General features: G+C 45.9%; 1 protein-coding gene and 1 pseudogene across 1 annotated transcript in view; both read left to right on the top strand.

The window, feature by feature from the left end:
- GTPBP1 (GTP-binding protein 1) overlaps positions 1 to 20,461 on the top strand; it is a 463,031-nt gene that overhangs the window by 131,288 nt on the left and 311,282 nt on the right. The window contains exon 4 of the mRNA XM_080276296.1: positions 14,174 to 14,354. Within this exon, the coding sequence (XP_080132422.1) occupies positions 14,174 to 14,354 (181 nt within the window). The remainder of the gene's footprint in view (positions 1 to 14,173; positions 14,355 to 20,461) is intronic.
- LOC145404796 (5S ribosomal RNA) lies at positions 11,342 to 11,460 on the top strand (annotated as a pseudogene).

The following is a 20,461-nucleotide window of genomic DNA, read 5'->3' as shown; positions in this document are numbered from 1 at the left end:
ACATCGAGTGGTGACTCCACCGTGCCTGATTTGCTGGGCTGTGGCTCGGAGCATGAGGGCCTGTCTTGGGGAGGCAATGGAGTGGAGCCAGGGCTGGGTACAGCGGGGGTCACGGGCCTGAAAAAGCTGTCAGTGATTGTTTAACGCAAGGAACGACGATTTTGACGATAAATGATGTGCTGCCTGAAAGCGCGCACTTCCTCCACAAGTCCCAAGGGCCCCATCTCCCTGTTGCAGTCCGGGTGCTGCAGGTAGTCCAGAACGAACTCTAGGCGTTCCCGGAGTGCGCTCAGCTTGGGGATGGCTGGAGTAGCATCATGGTGAGAGGAGTCCGCATCATCGTCGCTGTCCTCGTCGGAATCTTCAAGCTGGGTACTGACATCTTCAACTGAAGACGCGATCTCAATATCAGACATGGTCTGATCACCCTCATCGTCATCCAACCACTCACGCACTTCGTCCACATCAACATCGTCCCCATGCACATGTAGACATGCGTGGAAGTCATCCACGTCAAAACCTAGGAAATCGTGCTCCACATCCGTTCCGAGAAGCAGACGAGACCAACCATTTTCTAGAGTCTTGACAGGGATTTTCTTCCATGCACTGGCCCAGTTGTAGATTGCAGACTTGATGTTGTAGCGGCGAAGGTTTTCAAAGTAAATCGGAACGGTAACGTGATAAAATTGCTGACGATACCACGGGCATTTGGAATTCATCAGGATGGATTCCTTCCGAGCATACGACGGGGAAAACAGTGTGACCAAAACCCAGGCGACTCGACAGAGAATGTATTGTACTACAGCATTGAACATTTAGCCTGACACTGAATACATATTAATATTTTAGAATAAATATCAATCGTTTTGAAACCCTTCTCATCGGCGTGCGTACCAGTTTATAAACAAAGTTGCTTCTTCTTATTCTCTATCGAGTCAGCGACAGCGATCACTTTCCACAGTCACGAGACGGGGCACTGGCAACAGTGTGAGAAGCATGCACTTTGCCGAGGATTACAGGGCTAGGACAGGCAGAAACAGGACCTTCCATGGCTGTGGACGAAGATAGTGATTCTGAGTGTGATTTCGAAGGATTTATGAGGGAGGTTGAGGAGGAGCAACAGCCATTACTTGCTAGTGACCAGCAGCAATCCTCCGGGGACCCAGTAGGACTACCTACAGCCTTGGATACCACCTTCCATTCCCAGCAAGCCCACGAACACTATCCTAAAAGGTTAGTTATCATTCATAGCACAGTACCATTTATTATAATTACAATAGTACCAATATATGTATAGGTATATGGTAGGTATTTAGGGTGACTTTTCCGAGGGTTGCTGACATAATTCATTTTTTCCCATAAGCTCTATTGTTAGTCCAACACGTTTTTGGTCCAACACGTGACCCATGCATGACAATATTACCGTGCTGGATGCGAGGGTACTGTATATATATATATATATATGTGTGTATATATATAGTCAATCCTTGTACATTGCGTGTTCATAAATCATGGATTCATAAATCATTGCTAAGTGGCTGTCAGACTGCAGGCACCCTTAAATCACTGTTAAGTCACGAAAATCGCGGACATAGGCACCGAAGTGGGCCTTTTCCGAGGAGAATCATAAATCGCGGCATTCAAATTGAAAATCGTGACCCAACAACCAATCACCATGCATCCCTGGTGGCAAGTGTGCATACTGATGCTGCCATGTTGTTGTTGTTGTTGTCCCGCCAGTCCGCACACTGTAGACCGTCGCCGTGGAGTACAAAAGTTACCTGCCTTTTTTGTGCAAGTTCTCCCTGCCTCCTACCTGCCATGGCCTCTCCCGCCCTCCCAATGAAGCGCTGTAAGCAATATGGAGTCAAGAAGCTGCCGCAGTTGTCGTACAGTCAACGTTTGGAGCTCATTTGTCGTGTTGAGAGGGGAGGGAAGTTTTCAAAGCTGGTGAAAGAGTTTGGGAAGAATAAGTGCTGAGAGGTTCTAAGTTCTTCCCAACACCACCCCACTCGATTCACTTAAGCAATTTCGTCATAGGATTAAGGTGAGATCCCTTAATACATGCTCTGAATATTCCTAAATTTGTATGATTGTGTTTGATGGTGCGTAGATAGGTGTAGGTAGGGTGCTGTGGGGACGAGTTGGCCAAAGTCCAGACCCAAATTAATTTTTCACATAAGAGTTATTATTCATAAATCACAGAATTCATAAATCACGGCAGTGGTCCAGACCCAAATTGCCGCGATTTACAACGATTCACTGTATATATACAGTAATCCCTCCAATATCCGACGTAATAGAGCCATAGGCAGGTCCGGATAGTGGTCCTGTCCGAATATTGGGCTCCAGCTTATGGACTTGTACTTATGGACACTAACTCAGAGTAACACCTATACAACTCCCTCTGGACATGCATAGCACCTATTTAAGACCCAAATCACAACAATAAGGCACATAAAAGACTGAAATAAATGCAAAAGAAGCATAAAATGAGGTTTTTGAGGTAGGTTCATACAATATTAAACATTCTGGGTACTTACAAGTCCCTGGCTGCTGGACTGGTAGTTATGGACCCAAAGCTAGCCTAACTCAGAAAAACACCTTCCTACTGCACATGCATAGCATCTAAGACACAGCATATTCACACCAATAAAGGACATAAAAGAGTGAAATGAGGTGTTTGAGGTAAGTATAGTATGGAAAATACAGTAAAGTACAGTATGAAACATTCTGCCTACTTACAGCAAGTCCTTGGCCATCTCGATGAATAACCACCTCCTCTCGAACTCTGACAGTAAGAAGGATTTCCTGAAGCACTTGCAGTACACTGTTCATGAAGTCTTGTATTGAACTTAGTCATTCGCTCTCAGAAGTGCGTTCTCTTCACAGTGCACACTCTTGTTTAAATTATGCTCCATTGTAACTTACTAAGTGTTGCACTCTGCAGTTTAACTTTTTCCACTCTTCTAACCATTTTCTAAAGCAAAAACACACAAGTCTATTTACGTTAAATTTAGTTCAAAAATTGTCTTTTCACTCACAACTGTAAATCCTTAACACAATGCACTGTTTTTTTCACTGCACAACTCTGTAAATTCCCTTGTGGTCTTGTGGAGAAGTTCTTGGCGTCTGTTTGCTGTCAGAGTCCGAGAGTATCACTGGCAGGTGACCTAGGGGTGCGTCGCTGGGTCGTGGTGGTCGCGTACCCACTGCAGATGACTCTGAAGACAGACGCAAACTCATGTCGAGCGGTGACTCCACCGTGACTGATGTGCTGGGCTGTGGCTGGGAGCATGAGGGCCTGTCTTGTGGAGACAACGGAGTGGAGCCAAGACTGGGCACAGCGGGGGTCACGGGCCTGAAAAAACTGTCAGTGGTTGATTGATGCAAGGAACAACGATTCTGACGATTGATGATGCGCTGCCTGAAAGCACGCACTTCCTCCACAAGTCCCAAGGGCCCCATCTCCCTGTCGCAGTCTGGGTGTTCCAGGTAGTCGAGAACGAACTCTAGGTGTTCCCGGAGTGCGCTCAGCTTGGGGATGGCTGGAGTTGTGTAATGCTGAGAGGAGTCTGCATCATCGTTGCCATCCTCGTCGGAATCTTCAAGCTGGGTACTGGTACCTGCAACTGAAGATGTGATCTTGATATCAGACAAGATCTGATACCCAGGATCGCCCTCGTCGTCATCCAACCATTCACACACATCGTCCACATCAACATGGCATATGGAGACATGCATGGAAGTCATCCACGTCAAAACCTAGGAAATCGTACTTCACATCCGTTCCGAGAAGCAGACGAGACCAACCATTTTCTAGAGTCTTGACAGGGGCTTCCTTCCATGCACTGGCCCAGTTGTAGATTGTAGACTTGATGTTGTAGCGGCGAAGGTTTTCCAAAGTCCGCTGGCCTTGCGTGTCCCGTCCCTCCCTGTGCTCGTCCTTGTCCTCGAGAACAACCATCACCACGTCCAGGAACTTCCTTCGGTATAGGCGCTTTGTTGCCACGATCACTCCTTGGTCCATTGGTTGGATGAGAGCAGTCGTATTAGGTGGCAGAAACATGCACCTAATCTGGCCATTCTCAGCCACCAAGTCCTTGTTGCACGGGTGGGCAGGTGCATTGTCGAGGAGAAGGAGGGCCTTTACCTGGTCGCATAGGATTCCCAGTGTCTCTGTCTGGTAATGTATGACCTCCTTGACGAAGTGGCAGTGGAACCAGTCTTTGAAGATCTGGGCTGTAAACCATGCCTTCAAAGAATGGTACCAGACGACAGGAAGGACATCCATCACCCCACGAAGACACCGAGGCTGCTTTGCACGGCCAACAATAACGGGCTTAAGCCGGTGCATGCCGTTAGCATTGGCACAACACAAAGCAGATATCCGTTCCTTGGAGAGCTTGCGGCCAGGTACACGCTTCTCCGTCTCCTCGGCTAGAGTGTTCGTTGGCAAAGAGAGATAGAATAAACCAGTTTTGTCAGCGTTGTAGACTTGACCGAGAGTGAGGCCCTCCCTGTTGATCAAGCCCTTCACCTTGTGCCGAAACTTGTCAACTCCATCCTCGTTAGCGTCCAAAGCTTCGCCATGAGCTTTACAGTTGGTAAGGCCATGCCGTAACTTGAACACAAAGAGCCAACCCTCGGATGCCTTGGAAGTCTAGGGTGTCGTGAAACCTGGCGAACTTCTCAGCAGCAGCGTTCAGCTCCGTACCACGTACCATCACACCAGCAGCACGTTGCTGTTGATACCAAATCAACGTGGAGTGGTTGACTTCAGCAAACTTGGGAGTAAACATCACCTTCCTCTTCACGTTATGTTTGCTTCTCGACGAGAAGTCATGCGTGTACTGCATGAGTTTGTCTCTGGATCTCTTAATATCAAACAAAGTAGATCGGGCCAAGTTGAACTCGTTGAGGATGCGGGAAGAAGACCACCCCGCATCTACTTTCTCCAGTATCTCCTGTTTCTTCTCCAGAGTCAACACCACTCTCTTCCTCTTCTCAGGCGGCGGGGCCATCATCACACACACAAAGGAGAGGCATGAGAGCAGCAGAAGTGCCTGCAGCAGGTAAGGCATCACCACAAAAGCGAGCATGTGGGCAGCCATGACGATGAGCGTGCACTTACGACGAGAGACAGGCGGAAAGTGGGGAGGATGCATGGGCGCTCTAGCGGACGTCGGAGGAATGACGCGCTACAACAAAGCTGTCCCGCGCCCCGCGCGCCGTGTTCAAGTTAAGGGCGGGAGAAATTCGTTTTTTTTTTTGGGGGGGGGGGGAATATTGGATCACTGGATGATTATGTCCGGTTAGTAGGGATGTTCGGTTATTAGATGGATTACACATATATATATAAATATATATATATATATATATATATATGTTCGAAATGATGTAAGCCTAAAGTTAATTAACACAGAACTCCTTACTTACTGCATTAACTAAATTTACTTCTCTTTTCTTTAAATTATGTAATTTCTTTTACATTCGCGGAACTAAGCTGTTTTCTTCACAAAACATATATATATATATATATATATATATATATATATATGCATATACAGTAATCACTCTAATATCTGGATGCCCAATAACCGAACATCCCCACTAACCGAACCATATCGTCCTGGGATCAAACATTCCCAAAATGGTCCGAAAATCCAAAAAAAAAAATTTTTTTAAATTGATTTTTTGCCATCCGTAATTTGAACTTGCCGCGCGGGCCGCGTGAGAGCATTGTTTTGGTTTGTCATTCCTCCGATGTCCGATAGAGCGCCGCTGCATCCTCCCCACTTCCCGCCTGTCTCTCACCGCGACTGGACCTACGCTCTTCGCCATGGCTGCCCACGTGCTCGCTTTTGTGGTGGTGCCGTACTTGCTGCAAGACCTCCTGCTGCTCTCTGCCCTCCTCTTAGTGTGTGTGATGATGGCCCTGCCTCCTGAGAAAATGAAGAGAGTGGTGTTGACTCTGGAGAAGAAATGGGAGATATTGGAGAAAGTTGATGCGGGTTGGTCTTCTTCACGCATTCTCCGCAAGTTCAACCTGGCCCGGTCGACTTTGTTCGATATCAAGCGTTCCCGAGACAAGCTCATGCAGTACACGGCTGACTTTTCGTCGAGAAGCAAACGCAACGTGGAGAGGAAGGTTATGTTTACCCCCAAGTATGCAGAAATCGACCGCTCCACGTTGATTTGGTATCGACAGCAACGTGCAGCTGGTGTGATGGTACGTGGAACGGAGCTGAAGACTGCTGCTGAGAAGTTTGCAAGGCTTCACGATGCCCTAGACTTCAAGGCATCCAAGGGTTGGCTCTTCGCGTTCAAGTTGCGACATGGCCTTACTAATCGTAAAGCACATGGCGAAGCATTGGACGCTAACGAGGATGGAGTGGACAAGTTTCGGCACAAGGTGAAAGGCTTGATCGACAGGGAGGGCCTCATTCTCTGTCAAGTCTATAACGCTGACGAAACTGGCCTATTCTATCGCTCGGTGCCAACGAACACTCTAGCCGATGAGACGGAGAAGCGTGTACCTGGCCGCAAGCTTTCTAAGGAACGGATATCTGCTTTGTGTTGTGCCAATGCTAACGGCATGCACCGGCTTAAGCCTGTTATTATTGGCTATGCAAAGCAGCCTCGGTGCCTTCATGGGGTGATGGATGTCCTTCCTGTCGTATGGTACCATTCTTTGAAAGCATGGTTCACAGCTGTGATTTTCAAAGACTGGTTTCACCGTCACTTCGTCAAGGAGGTCATCCAGTACAAGACGAAGACACTGGGAATTCCTCGCGACCAGGTAAAGGCTCTCCTTCTCCTCGACAATGCACCTGCCCACCCGTGCGACAAGGACTTGGTTGCTGAGAATGGCCGTATTAGGTGCATGTTTCTGCCACCTAATACGACTGCTCTCATTCAACCCATGGACCAAGGAGTGATCGTGGCAACAAAGCGCCTGTACCGTCGGAAGTTCCTGGACGAGGTGATGGTTGTTCTCGAGGACGAGGACGAGCGCAGGGAAGGACGTGACACTCGAGGCAAGCGGACTTTGGAAAACCTTCGCCGCTACAACATCAAGTCTGCGCTGTACAACTGGGCTAGTGCATGGAAGGAAGTCCCTGTGAAAACTCTTGAAAATGGTTGGTCTCGTCTGCTTCTCGGAACAGATGTGGAGTACGATTTCCTAGGGTTTGACGTGGATGACTTCCATGCACGGCTACGTATGCACAGCGACGATGTTGGTGTGGACGATGTTCGAGAGTGCTTGGACGACGACGAGGGCGATCCTGGGTATCAGACGTTGTCTGATATCGAGATCGCGTCTTCGGTTGCTGGTGTCAGTCCCGAACTTGAAGATTCCGACGACAAAGGCGATGATGATGCGGACTCCTCTCAGCAGGACAGTACTCCAGCCATCCCCAAGCTGAGCGCACTCCGGGAACATCTAGAGTTCGTCCTAGACTACCTGGAACACCCAGACTGTGACAGGGAGATGGGGCCCTTGGGACTCGTGGAGGAAGTGCGTGCTTTCCTGCAGCGCATCATCAATCGCCAGAATCGTCGGTCCTTGCATCAGTCAACGATTGACAGTTTTTTCAGGCCCGTGACCCCCGCTGTGCCAAGCCCTGGTTCCACTCCGTTGCCTCCCCAAGACAGGCCCTCATGCCCCGAGCCACAGCTCAGCACATCAGCTACAGTGGAGTCACCGCTCGATGTGAGTTTGCCGCTATCTTCAGAGTCTTCTGTAATCGGTACGCCATCACCACGACCCACCGATGCACCCCTTGGTCGCCTGCCAGTGATACTCTCGGACTCTGACAGCGAATAAACAGCAAGAACTTCTCCACTAGACCACACGGGAATTTTGAGTGTTGTGCAGTGAAAAAAACGGTGTGTTGTGTTAAGGTTTTCGAAATGAGAGAAAAGACTCAGTAGAAAAGAAATTTAACGTAACTAACCTTCTTTGTTTTGGCTTTGGAAAATAAAAAAAACTTGGGAAAAGTTAATGTGCAACACTAAAATTTAATGGAACATTATTTGGACTAAAGTGAACACTGTGAAGAGAACGGACTTCTGTGTGTTATTGACTAAGTTCAGTGCAAGACTTCAGGAAAAGTGTACTGCAAGTGCTTCAGGAAATCGTTCTTACTGTCAGAGTCCGAGAGGAGGCGGTTATTCATCGAGGTGGCCAGGGACTTGCTGTAAGTAGCCAGAATGTTTCATATTGTACTTTTTTCCATACTATACTTACCAGAATGTTTCATATTGTACTTTTTTCCATACTATACTTACTAGAATGTGTCATACTGTACTTTTTTCCATACTATACTTACCTCATGCATGTGCAGTAGGAATGTGTTTTTCAGAGTTAGGTTCGGTTAGGGTCCATAAGTACCAGAATGTTTATTAATGTATGAACATACTTCTAAACCCACATTTTATGTTTCTCTTGCATTTATTTCAGTCATTTATGTGCCTTATTGGTGTGATTTGGGTGTTAAATAGGTGCTATGCATGTCCAGAGGGAATTGTATAGGTGTTTCTCTGAGTTAGGGTCCATAAGTACAAGTCCATAAGCTGGGGCCCAATATCCGGACGAAACCAATATCCGAACCTACCGATGGCTCTATTGATCCGGATATTGGAGGGGTTACTGTATATATATATATATATATATATATATATATAAACAGTGGGCTCACACAGTGCGCGAGAGATTGGGCGATCCACGACCTCGCGCACTGGGAATTCGCCTACTAGGAATACATAGTCTTTTGGGAATAATTACATATGGGCAGTACTCCCTCATACCTGGACATTTTTTGGCCCTTAAAGACATAATAAAGGTCATATGTTTCAGACATTTTACTAAAGCTATAGCTACAATAACAAAAATATGGGTAGTCACCTAAATAACAGTAGACAACAGGCCTGATGACCTTAAATAACAGGGGTTCTGAGGTGCGGCATCACTTACAGCACCGCACTCCCCACCGCACCAACACTTCCCTCCACAGACTCCTCTTGATCACCTTCCCCAGGAGCATCAAAGTCACTCACTTCTGCCATGAACCCTTCAAAGTCCATTGCTGACACTTTTGACATTGTATCCTCTTCATCCTCAACAGGAACGGGAGCAGACGATGTCGCTGGTTCCGCAATTTCACCAACTTGAGTCTGCTGTGTGTAGCTTGTTATGAGCATCTGTCTTCTCCTGTTTATTTCTTCCTTGTGCCTGTCTGTGTAGAAACGGAAGAGTTTGTCGATACCAACCAGAAATTCCTCCGTTCTTAGGTTGCTCACTTCCTGTTCTTTCACCTCTTCCTTGAGCTTATCCACGGCAGCAAGGATCTTGCTAATGTTTGACATACACAGCTCAGTCCTGCCTTCCATCACGCTAGGCTGCTCAACTTGACTCTGTCTGGCTTCGGGCTCTGCGTCATCCTCGTCTATCCGTTGCAACACTTCCTCAGGAGGCTGTTCCTCAGTAGCAGTGTGCACTTCTTGTATGTCTGCCAATATAACGTCCTCGAAACCTGGTACAGTTGTGCTGCTGTCAATGTTGCTGCCTCAGCCTCGGCCATTGGTTGAATGGCCGTCTCCTGGATGATGCATAAGTGAGGCACGAGCATTCGCCATGCATGGTTCACCGTTGCAGATGTAATCTGGTGCCAGGCTTGTAGGAGAAATTCAACTGCGTCCTTCACGGTAACGTTACGCCAAAATGCCTCAACAGTCATAGCATCTGTGGCAGGTCGGGATACAGGTGCTGGTGGAGATGGAACGGGAGCAGATTGCTCATCAAGGTCTTCGTTGTGATCTTCTTGTAGGGCATGAAGCTCCTCTTGTGTGTTGGTCTTCCTGCGTAGGTAGTCATACACTTGCTTATGGTAGAAATGCTTCACTGTGGCGATTAGTTCTTGATCCAGTGGCTGCACTAGTGACGTCGTGCGGGGCGGCAGAAACACAACACGACAATCCTTATGAAGATCTTCAAGGTATGGAGGGTGACTTGGTGCATTATCAAGCACAAGGAGCATCTTAAATTGAATGCCCAGTTCCCGACACTTGGCCCTGGCATCAGGGACACACCGCCTCGTTAACCAGTCTGCCATAATGTTCTCGGTCATCCAACCATTTGCGGCCTTGTACCAATACACGCCACTTGCATCCATGTTCATGAGGTTTTTGTAGCACCTTGGGTGTGAAGCTGTGTGTACAACAACTGGCCTCATCTTGTGGCTCCCAGACAGGTTTACAGTGAACATTACCGTCATCTTACACTTCTGGAGCTTGCAACCAGGGGCTTGTTTCTGTCTTTTAGCGATGTAAGTTGATTTTGGCATGGCCTTGTAATATAACGACGTTTCATCGATGTTGTAGATCTGGTCCTTGGTGTACTGTCCTCTTCAATAATCGCTCTAAATATCGCAGGATAGTCTCTCGCGGCCAGCTCATCGGCAGAGGCACGTTCACCAGACACTTTCACGTAACGGAGTTCCTTGCGCTTGAGAAAACGGTCCAGCCATCCAACCAATGCCCTGAAAGGTTTTTCCACTTTTAACCTGCGAGATGCTGCCTTGTAAAAGAGATGGGCTTGGTTCCGAATAAATCTTCCATTCAGTGGAACACCTTCCTTTTCTTTCTGCTTTATGAAGGTGGCAAGATAGCGCTCCAATAGTATCATAGCACGATTTCCCACCCGCGAACGGCCGTCAAGGTCAGAGGCACCGTACGTCATTACTACAGCCTTTATGGCTTCACGGTTCTTCCACACAGTTCTCACTGTAAATTCAGCCAGTCCCAGGGTTCTCCAGATAGGTGTGTTTCCTTTACCCTCCTCCATCATCTTAATGATCTTTAACTTGGTGGCGTGCGTCAGAAGTTTCTTAACTCTTGGGGTTGGAGCCATGGCACGGCCAAGCACAGGCAGCACAAAAAACACCAAACGTTGCACATGACAGGTTAGCTGTAAAGAGTGGATCTGCACAGTGCACGAGCCAGGACTGTTATGGTGCGCCAACTCCCTTGTACCCCAAGCTGCGCAGTAGAATGCCCGGGAATTTCTGCGCATCAACATGACGACACGTGACGCGCTGTATGAGGGGTGGTCGCGCACTAGTAGAAAATGGCATTTTTGAGCCACTCCTTGCCTCTGCCTCGCGTTCTGTGTGGTAAACTCGCGCATTGAAGGGTTTTTGGTTATGATTTTTGGTTACTCGCGCACAATGCGAATCGTGCACTGCGATGACGCGCACTGTGCGAACCTACTGTGTATATATATATATATATATATATTTATGTACATATATATATAGATATATATATATATATATATATATACGGCTATACCACGTTGAGTACACCGCTACCCGTCCGATCAGTGTAGTTAAGCAACGTTGGGTCTGGTTAGTACTTGGATGGGTGACCGCCTGGGAACACCAGATGCTGTTGGCATCCCTACGTGTCAAGTGGGGTTGGTGGAGGATTAGTGCCCCTCCCTGTAAAACAATTAACTCTAAGCCATTGGCCACCCTGTATAGGATACATGGCGTCTGGCAATGATGATGATGATGATATATATATATATATATACAGTACCCTCGCATCCAGCACGGTAATATTGTCATGCATGGGTCACGTGTTGGACCAAAAACATGTTGGACTAACAATAGAGTTCATGGGGAAAAATGAATTATGTCAGCAACCCTCGGAAAAGTCACCCTAAATACCTACCATATACCTATACATATATTGGTACTGTTGTAATGATAATAAATGGTACTGTGCTATGAATGATAACTAACCTTTTAGGATAGTGTTGGTGGGCTTGCTGGGAATGGAAGGTGGTATCCAAGGCTGTCGTTAGTCCTACTGGGTCCCCGGAGGATGGCTGCTGGCGTCACTAGTGGGTAATGGCTGTTGCTCCTCCTCAACCTCCCTCATAAATCTTTCGAAATCAAACCTCCCTCATAAATTCTTCGAAATCACACTCAGAATCACTATCTTTGTCCAGAGCCATGGAAGGTCCTGCTTCTGCCTGTCCTAGCCCTGTAATCCTCGGCAAAGTTGCATGCTTCTCACACTGTTGCCAGAGCCCCGTCTCGTGACTGTGGAAAGTGATCGCTGTCGCTGACTCGGTAGAGAATAAGGAGAAGCAACTTTGTTTATAAACTGGTTCGCACGCCGATGAGAAGGGTTTCAAAACAATTGATATTTATTCTAAAATAGTAATATGTATTCAGTGCCAGGCTAAATGTTCAATGCTGTAGTACGATACATTCTCTGTCGAGTCACCTGGGTTTTGGTCACACTGTTTTCCCCGTCGTATGCTTGGCAGGAATCCATCCAGATGAATTCCAAATGCCCGTGGTATCGTCGGCAATTTTACCGCGTTACCGTTCCGATTTACCATCGTATCCTCGGCAAACATGAAGTGCCGTGTGATAGCCTTCGGCTGCCAGGATCTTGTCTTAAGTTTTTTTTTATGATCACGTTGGCTTCATTCATGTCGTAGGCCATGGCAATGTCAACTTTCCTCTCCCCTTTCTTCTTCCTCTCGATGCTTTCTAGCTTGGTGGCCTGAGGGAGGTGCCGACGCTTCTTGGGGTTCTCAGAAGGCCTCCTAGACATCAAGAGCAGGGTAAAATGCAGTAACAAGGGCAGAAAATGCAGCAAGAAAAAAGCACCTTCCAATGCAATTATGCGACTGAGTGGCTCTGTGGCGGGAGAAATGTAAACAAAACATCACGTGACACCAGAAGCGTTTTTAATTGGGCGGCATCACAGTCACGTCACGATAGCGGGCGGGGAAGGCTACTTGATCAGAAGTTTTCATTGGCTATCATCATCATGGGAATGTCCAGTATGACCGTGTTGGACCGGGGGTGATCGTGCTAGAGTGAACTCTGCGGATTTCGCCCACTTCTCCGAGCTCTGTGCGTGTTATTCTAACACACTCGTGTTGCAGTAATTAAATCGTATTAAATAATACTAATTAATTGCTCTCCGTGCTGGACCAACGCGTGTTGAACGCGAGGGTACTGTATGTATATATATATATATATATATATATATATGTATATATTGCCAGATGCCTCAGTCCCATAAGGGGTGGCTACAAACAAATCACCTCCATGTCTCCCTGTCCCCTGCCATTTCACTGTCCTGCTCCCAGCTCACATCCCCCTCTCTCATATACTTCTCTGCCCCATCCCCCGATCTCATCCTTGGCCCCCCCCCCCTCCCTCTTCCCCGCTTCACCTCACTTGTATATATATATATATATATATATATATATATATATATATATATGCACAGTATATCTATCTATCTATCTATTGCCAGATGCCTTAATCCTGTTTGGGGTGGCCACAAACAAATCGCCTCCAAGTCGCACTGTCCCCCGCCATTTCACTGCCCTGCTTCCAACTCACACCCCCCTCTCTCATATACCTCTCCACCCCATCCCTCCATCTCATCCTCGGCCTCCCCCTCCCTCTTCCCTCCTCCACCTCATTCACATACACTCTCTTCGTCAGTCTTTCACCCTCCATCCTCTCCACATGGCCAAACCACCTCAGTATGTTCCTCATAACACTTCCTATCACATCCACATCCACACCACAATGCTCCTTTATATCCTCATTCATCAACCTGTATCTCCATGTATGTATGTATATAAAGTTCTCAGTATATCAAATTTAAAGTGCCCTTTAAAATTGCACAAGTACCTATGAAGTTGATTTTCTATTTTCCCATACAGGTATTTAAAAAGTTTTGATGTTTTAGAACTCATTCTTACTTCTAGTGAAGACTGCCTGTTCTTTATGCATCATTATTCCAAGTGAAGCCATGCACTTAGTAAGATGAGACTGGTTGAATGATAGGAGAGGGATAGGGATATCCCTATTCTGTTACTTATTCTCATCTGGATGAGTTATAGGAGCCAGAGAATATTGTGGAAAGAGGTAAGGTTAAAATACAGTCATGAGGTAAAGTTTCATGGCTTATTGACTGATTAGTGTTACATTATACTGTACATTATAAACATACTGTACAGATGATTATTTTTCGGTGGTCACAGGTTAGTTCCACTATGCTTCTTGTATTGCCCTTCTGGTCCTATTAGGTGTCCAGAGAGGTATTAACATGAATTTGTTTCATGAAGATGACTCCGTGAGTGGCCTGAGTGAGGATGAATATGAGGCATCTGTTGCCACCCTGAGGTCCCTGGCTGACACCTTAGAGGCAGATTGTGTCCTGCTGAGGGAGAAGAAAACTAAGACTGGCACACAGGGACAGTTCCTTGTCAGACGCAAGGCTGACTCGCAGGACTTTATGGAAGTGAGGTACTGTAGTGAATTTCAAAATTATCATGTTATAGTTCACAGGGGTTGTAAATAAGAATGCTGATTTTCATCTTGATTTAAAAAAAAAAGAAAAAAAAGGTAAGAACTGAAGTACTGTACAACACATTTACTGAATTGATGGGGAAGAGTATTTTCATCCACCAGATAGTTTTATTTAACATAGAAAAAAAACTCTAGTTATGGGGGGTTAAATAAAGATTATGTCTAACTCCTATATTTTGAAAAGCCATTCCAGAACTGCAAATGAATATGAAGTACAGTAGTCCCTCGATTATCCAATGTTTTAGAGCCAAAGGCATGTCTGGGTAGTGGCTCCGTCCGGATACAGGCCTACCCTTATATCTGGCAGTATTGTGTACCAGTGGGTGTTCAGTCAGCAAGTATGTTGGATATTGAAGCAATTTTCCCATAAGATATTGAAGAAAATCCAGTGATGCATTCCAGGCCGAAACCCAATCTCGCATGTACCTTAGTCAGTTGAGACTGACACAGAAACACCATAGGCAATGTTATTATCCTCATGAACAATACTCTTACTAAAGAAATGGGACATGAGACATCACATACAATGATGTTATGGCAATTTATTGATAACAAATGAAGAGTTTGCACAAAAAGAACATTTTCCTACTAGGTTGTTGCCAGGGAGTGTGGAACTGACTCAGCTGTTGCCTGGGAGTGTTGGCCTGGCTCAGCAGTTTCCTGGGAGTGTTGGTCTGACTCAGTTGCTGCCTGGAGAGGTGGACCAGATGGCAGATTCAGCTGCTGGGTGGATGATAAGGGCTGTGATCATCACCTGGGGTATGGCAGCTTTCGTCATCCTGGGTGTGGCAGTGAGTCAGGCAGTGGTTACCATCTCAGGTGTGGCAATGAGTCCGGCGGTGGTCATCACCGCAGGTGGAGCGGCTAAGTGGGTGGGTTCATGTGGGGTGAGGTAGGAGCGCCTAGCATCTGCAACCGTGCAAGGGTATCCTCTGACTGTGTTTGTGGTGGTTCAGGCTGCCTAGCTTGAGAGTCTTGACTGTGGAGGAGAGGAGGCCGAGGGACGGGGCCTGAAAAAGTCAGACACCTTCGTCTGCTCAGAGATAGACTTCTTTTGGCAATTTAACAAGAGGTTGTGCTCAGGAGCCCATTCCGCACTGTCAGGCTTCTCTCAGCATCCGGGTCAAGCTTGAAAATGATGTCACTAGCCTTGTTGACACTTTTTGTGATAGACTCAAGCCCATTAAGGGTGAGGCTAGGCATAGTGTCAGGAGACTGGGGCTCATCATCATCATCCTTCTTCTGTTTCTCAAGTTCCAAGAGTTCCTCCGTCATCATCATCATCATCTTGTCGTGAGACTAGGTGCTCTGCGAAGTCATCATCCCCCATCTGTTTATCCTGTATGAGTTTTGCCTCATTGCCAAGTTTGGCAATTTCGCGACAGAGTGAGGAACAGTTAGCCACTGAAATCCCTGAAAATCGTGCCAAACAGCGTTGAGGGTTCTGGGAGATATTTCCGCCCAGGCAGCAGCAATATTGTCAAGGCATTTCTTAATTGAAAATGCCATCAAGTATTCCCTGACGTCCATGTTCTCCTCTTCCATGGCAGTCAGCAGGTCCTTCATGGCTCATCTGGTGTAATAAGCCTTGATGGTGGCTGTGAGGCTCTGGTCGCAAGGCTGCAACAGTGATGTGGTGTTTGGTGGTAAGGATACCACTTCAGTATTGTCGCACCAGCCAGACATTTTGTGAAGGTGACAAGGTGCACTGTCAAGGACTAGGAGAACTTTGTTCGCCAGGTTATTAGTTGCCATGTAATGAGAGATGAGAGGAGAATGGTAACGACAGATGTAGTTGTAAGTTTTGGTAGAGGTGACCCGTGCATGTTTGTTTGATTTCCAGACCATAGAAAGTGATGATTTGCGGTTGTTTTTCGGTGCCATAGGGTTCTCAGATGAATAAACCAACAAGAGTTTAAGCTTCAAGTCACCCTCTGCATTACCTCCCAGTGTCAATGTAAGCCTATCCTCAGCAGCCTTAAACCCCAGGGCAGTCTTCTCACAAGATAAGTAGGTCCTTGCAAAAGAAGTAAAAATAGATGGTCAATTATCCCTTGAAATCAGTTACGTGTGATTTTCTCTACTATCGTATGCATGGCTAGCTTTGAAAATGAACCGAATAATGAAGTAAAGAAAAACAATACAGACAGGGTATGGGCATTCACCCCGATCATAAATAAACAGGTCAGGTAAGAACATTCAATCAGCCTAAAATAAAGTTACTGCAGCACTGTTTCCAACTTATTCTGACCGAGTTTCCTTAACACAACTCAGAACAAGAAGCAGTGCCAAGACACAGCAAACCTGTCGTTGGCAGTCATTTTAGTGCTGACATACAAACACAACAGGATATCTTGTCAAAGATGTAACATATCAAATTTGGAGTAAATCGGATGAAAATTGACTATTTTATGCCCATTTGAAATTTTTGGCCCAACCCACCTGACATTGACCCCCCTACCGCTAGCTGGGGGGCGACCCTCTGATGTAAAGAGGCATGATCTAGGATGCAGATTTGAAAAATGCACCTTTAAGTTTTGGTTCCATGTTGATATGACGAAGTTAAAAGGAGTTATGGCAAAAAAAGGCTTTTTACCCGTCTCCGTATTTTTGTACATTTTTGAGGTTACAGCGTGGGCCTTGGCACAATTTGGCCCAAAATTTAATCAGGTGCTCAGAAGGTCATAGACCATCATTTTAGTCAAAATCTCACCAGTTGTTTTTGCATGAAGTTATTAACAGACTGGCAGACAGACAAACAAACATAAACGAACAAACAAAGAAACCAAGTGAAAGCAATACCCATTCCTGAACCCCTCGGGGGCAGGGACAGATAATAATATTGATGCTCAATGGACTAAATATTACGACACTATTTCCCTGTTGACTTCGTTAGGGTATGTTTAGCGTTAGGAGGAAGCTTTTGCCATTTTCTTATCTTCCTTCTATGACTAACATGCATTTTATTCGATGTGGATAATTCATTCTAGTTAAATATACCATAACACCTTCTGGGGAAATCACCACGGAATTCACCACGTGCATATATTTTCACTGGCTATCGAGTCGTCTTTCACCATCTTTTCACTTGAATGCACACAGAGCTAAACATGAAAACAATGACCTCGAAGGCTTTTCAGATTCAGTGTTTATATATCACAAAGCAACAGAATACATTAAACCAAACACACCTCAAAAGTAATACTGTTTACGTGCTTATATACTTTGTCACTGAATACCACTGAGACATGATTGTCACTGGAATATTTCCCTGTTGACTTTGCTATGTTTAGCCAAAGAAGGAAGCTTTTTCCATTTTATTAGCTTTTTGCCATGGCTGACATGCATTTTATTCCATGTGGACGATTCATTTGGTTAAATATAGCACCTTCTGAGGAAATCACCACGGAATTCACCATGTGCATATGTTTTCACTGGCTATCGAGTCAACATTCGCCACTTTTTTTGCTCACGCACACACAGAACTAAACATGACACCAATGACTTTGAAGGCTTTTCACATCCAGTGTTTACATATCAGAAAACAATTGAACAATAAACTAAACCAAACACAATGCAAAAGTGCTGTAATTCTATTTAGGAGCATAAATATTACAACACCGAATAACACTGAGACATGATTTGTCAATGAAATATTTTCCTGCTGACTTTGCTGTGTGTCCCATATGTAAGAAGTTTTTTCCATATTTTCAGCTGTATGCCGTTAATAGCATGCCTTTTATTCCACATGGACTGTATATTTTGGATAAATACAGTATAGCACCTTCTAGGGAAATTACTACAGAAATCACCAAGTGCATAGCTACAGAGTCCACATTCACCACTTTTTACCTTACATTATAATCTTAACAATAAACATAAAACCACTCACCGGGAAGGCATTTTCTACCTGTGGAGACCTGTCTCATTGGGGTATAGCTATCTTCCTTGACAAGGTTCTTGAACTCCTCGGGGAATGCTGCATCCACATCAGCATCTGCACTGGCAGATTCTCCTTGCATTCGCACATTATGAAGACAGACCCTTTTCCTGAAACGATCAAAACAACCCCGGTTGGCCTTGAAGTTGCTCGCAGACGGCGAGGGCCCAGCTTCAGCCCCTAAAGACGACCAGAGGTGCCTGGCCTCCTCTTGGGTCACCTTCTGGCTGATGGGCTGCTTCTTCTGGTTCTTATCTTTGATCCAGGCAGCAAGGAAGGACTCCATCTTCTCTACCCAGGGGTCTCACATCCTGGTGACTTGAAGTGACTTGGGGTTGATGGTAGATGTTCTGGCAGCTGGGTACTTAGCCTTCTCCTTTACGATGGTACAGACAGTGGAGCGGGGAAAACCAAGGGCTTTCCCAATCTTGGAGGGCCCCTCTCCTGCCTCATGGTGCCGAATCACATCCAACTTCACAGCCAGAGTGGTGGCCTTGTGGGGCCTCTTGGTGGCAAGCTGGTCAGAGGTTGAAGCTGGATGTTTTGGCATGGCAGTGGTGGTGGCAGTACAGCACATGACGATGGAGGAAAGCAAAGTGGCGGGAGGTACGGAGAGCTAGTATGTTTGACGACAGACACAGCGAGAGTGGACGAGCGAAGCAGGCAGTGCTTTAACCCCTTTACCGCGGGGCGTCACTTTTGTGACGCTTGGGAGCAAGGGATCATACCGCGGGGCGTCACTTTTGTGATTCTGTGTTATTTTGAATTCGCCCGGGCTTTCAAGTCGTGGCTTGTATCATCTATCAGTACTGCCAATGTCCAACACTAGTCAGCACTCCTAATCCCATCTGTACTCCCATCCATTGTTGACAATTTAGCCATTTCTCCCCATTCTTGACTCCCCTCCCTACCTCCCCTCCATTACCTCCCCTCTCGCCTGCCCGGCTGTGCTACGCTAAGTAAATCTTCCCTGGAATTTTCCACTGATTTCATCCATTGAAATAAGCCCTATGCCCTATTCTTATACCAAATAATATATACAAAAAAGAAATAAGATAAATGAGAGTGCCATACACCTGGAATTGGATAATTATCACCTGACAACACCTCATGTGCACTCGTTCGCTAATTTTCGCTGTTTATTTCCCCTTGAAATATGCCGTATAATCTGTTCTTGTAATAAAAATACAGTAATCCCTCCAATATACGACGTAATAGAGCCATAGGCGGGTCCGGATAGTGGTCCTGTCCGGATATTGGGCCCCAGCTTATGGACTTATACTTATGGACCCTAACTCAGAGAAACACCTATACAACTCCCTCTGGACATGCATAGCACCTATTTAAGACCCAAATCACAACACTAAGGCACATAAAAGACTGAAGTAAATTCAAAAGAAGCATAAAATGAGGTTTTTGAGGTAGGTTCGTACAATATTAAACATTCTGGGTACTTACAAGTCCCTGGCTGCTGGACTGGTAGTTATGGACCCAAAGCTAGCCTAACTCAGAAAAACACCTTCCTACTGCACATGCATAGCACCTAAGACACAGCATATTCACACCAATAAGGGACATAAAAGAGTGAAATGAGGTGTTTGAGGTAAGTATAGTATGGAAAATACAGTAGAGTACAGTATGAAACATTCTGCCTACTTACAGCAAGTCCATGGCCATCTCGATGAATAACCGCCTCCTCTCGGACTCTGACAGTAAGAAGGATTTCCTGAAGCACTTGCAGTACACTGTTCATGAAGTCTTGCACTGAACTTAGTCATTCGCACTCAGAAGTCCATTCTCTTCACAGTGTGCACTCTTGTCTAACTTATGCTCCATTGTAACTTAATAAACTCTGCACTTTAACTTTTCCCACTTTTCTAACCATTTTCTAAAGCAAAAACTCACAAGTCTATTTACGTTAAATTTAGTTCAAAAATTGTCTTTTCACACACAACTGTAAATCCTTAACACAATGCACTGTTTTTTTCACTGCACAACACTGTAAATTCCTGTGTGGTGTATTGGAGAAGTTCTTGGCATCTATTCACTGTCAGAGTCCGAGAGTATCACTGGCAGGTGACCTAGGGGTGCGTCGCTGGGTCGT

Source organism: Coenobita brevimanus, chromosome 64 (genome assembly GCF_032717465.1).
Source record: "Coenobita brevimanus isolate Jiangsu-jjx chromosome 64, ASM3271746v2, whole genome shotgun sequence".
NCBI classification, from domain to species: Eukaryota; Metazoa; Arthropoda; class Malacostraca; order Decapoda; family Coenobitidae; genus Coenobita; species Coenobita brevimanus.
The sequence above is the reverse complement of the archived record's forward strand: the minus strand, read 5'-3'. Positions and strand labels throughout refer to the sequence as shown.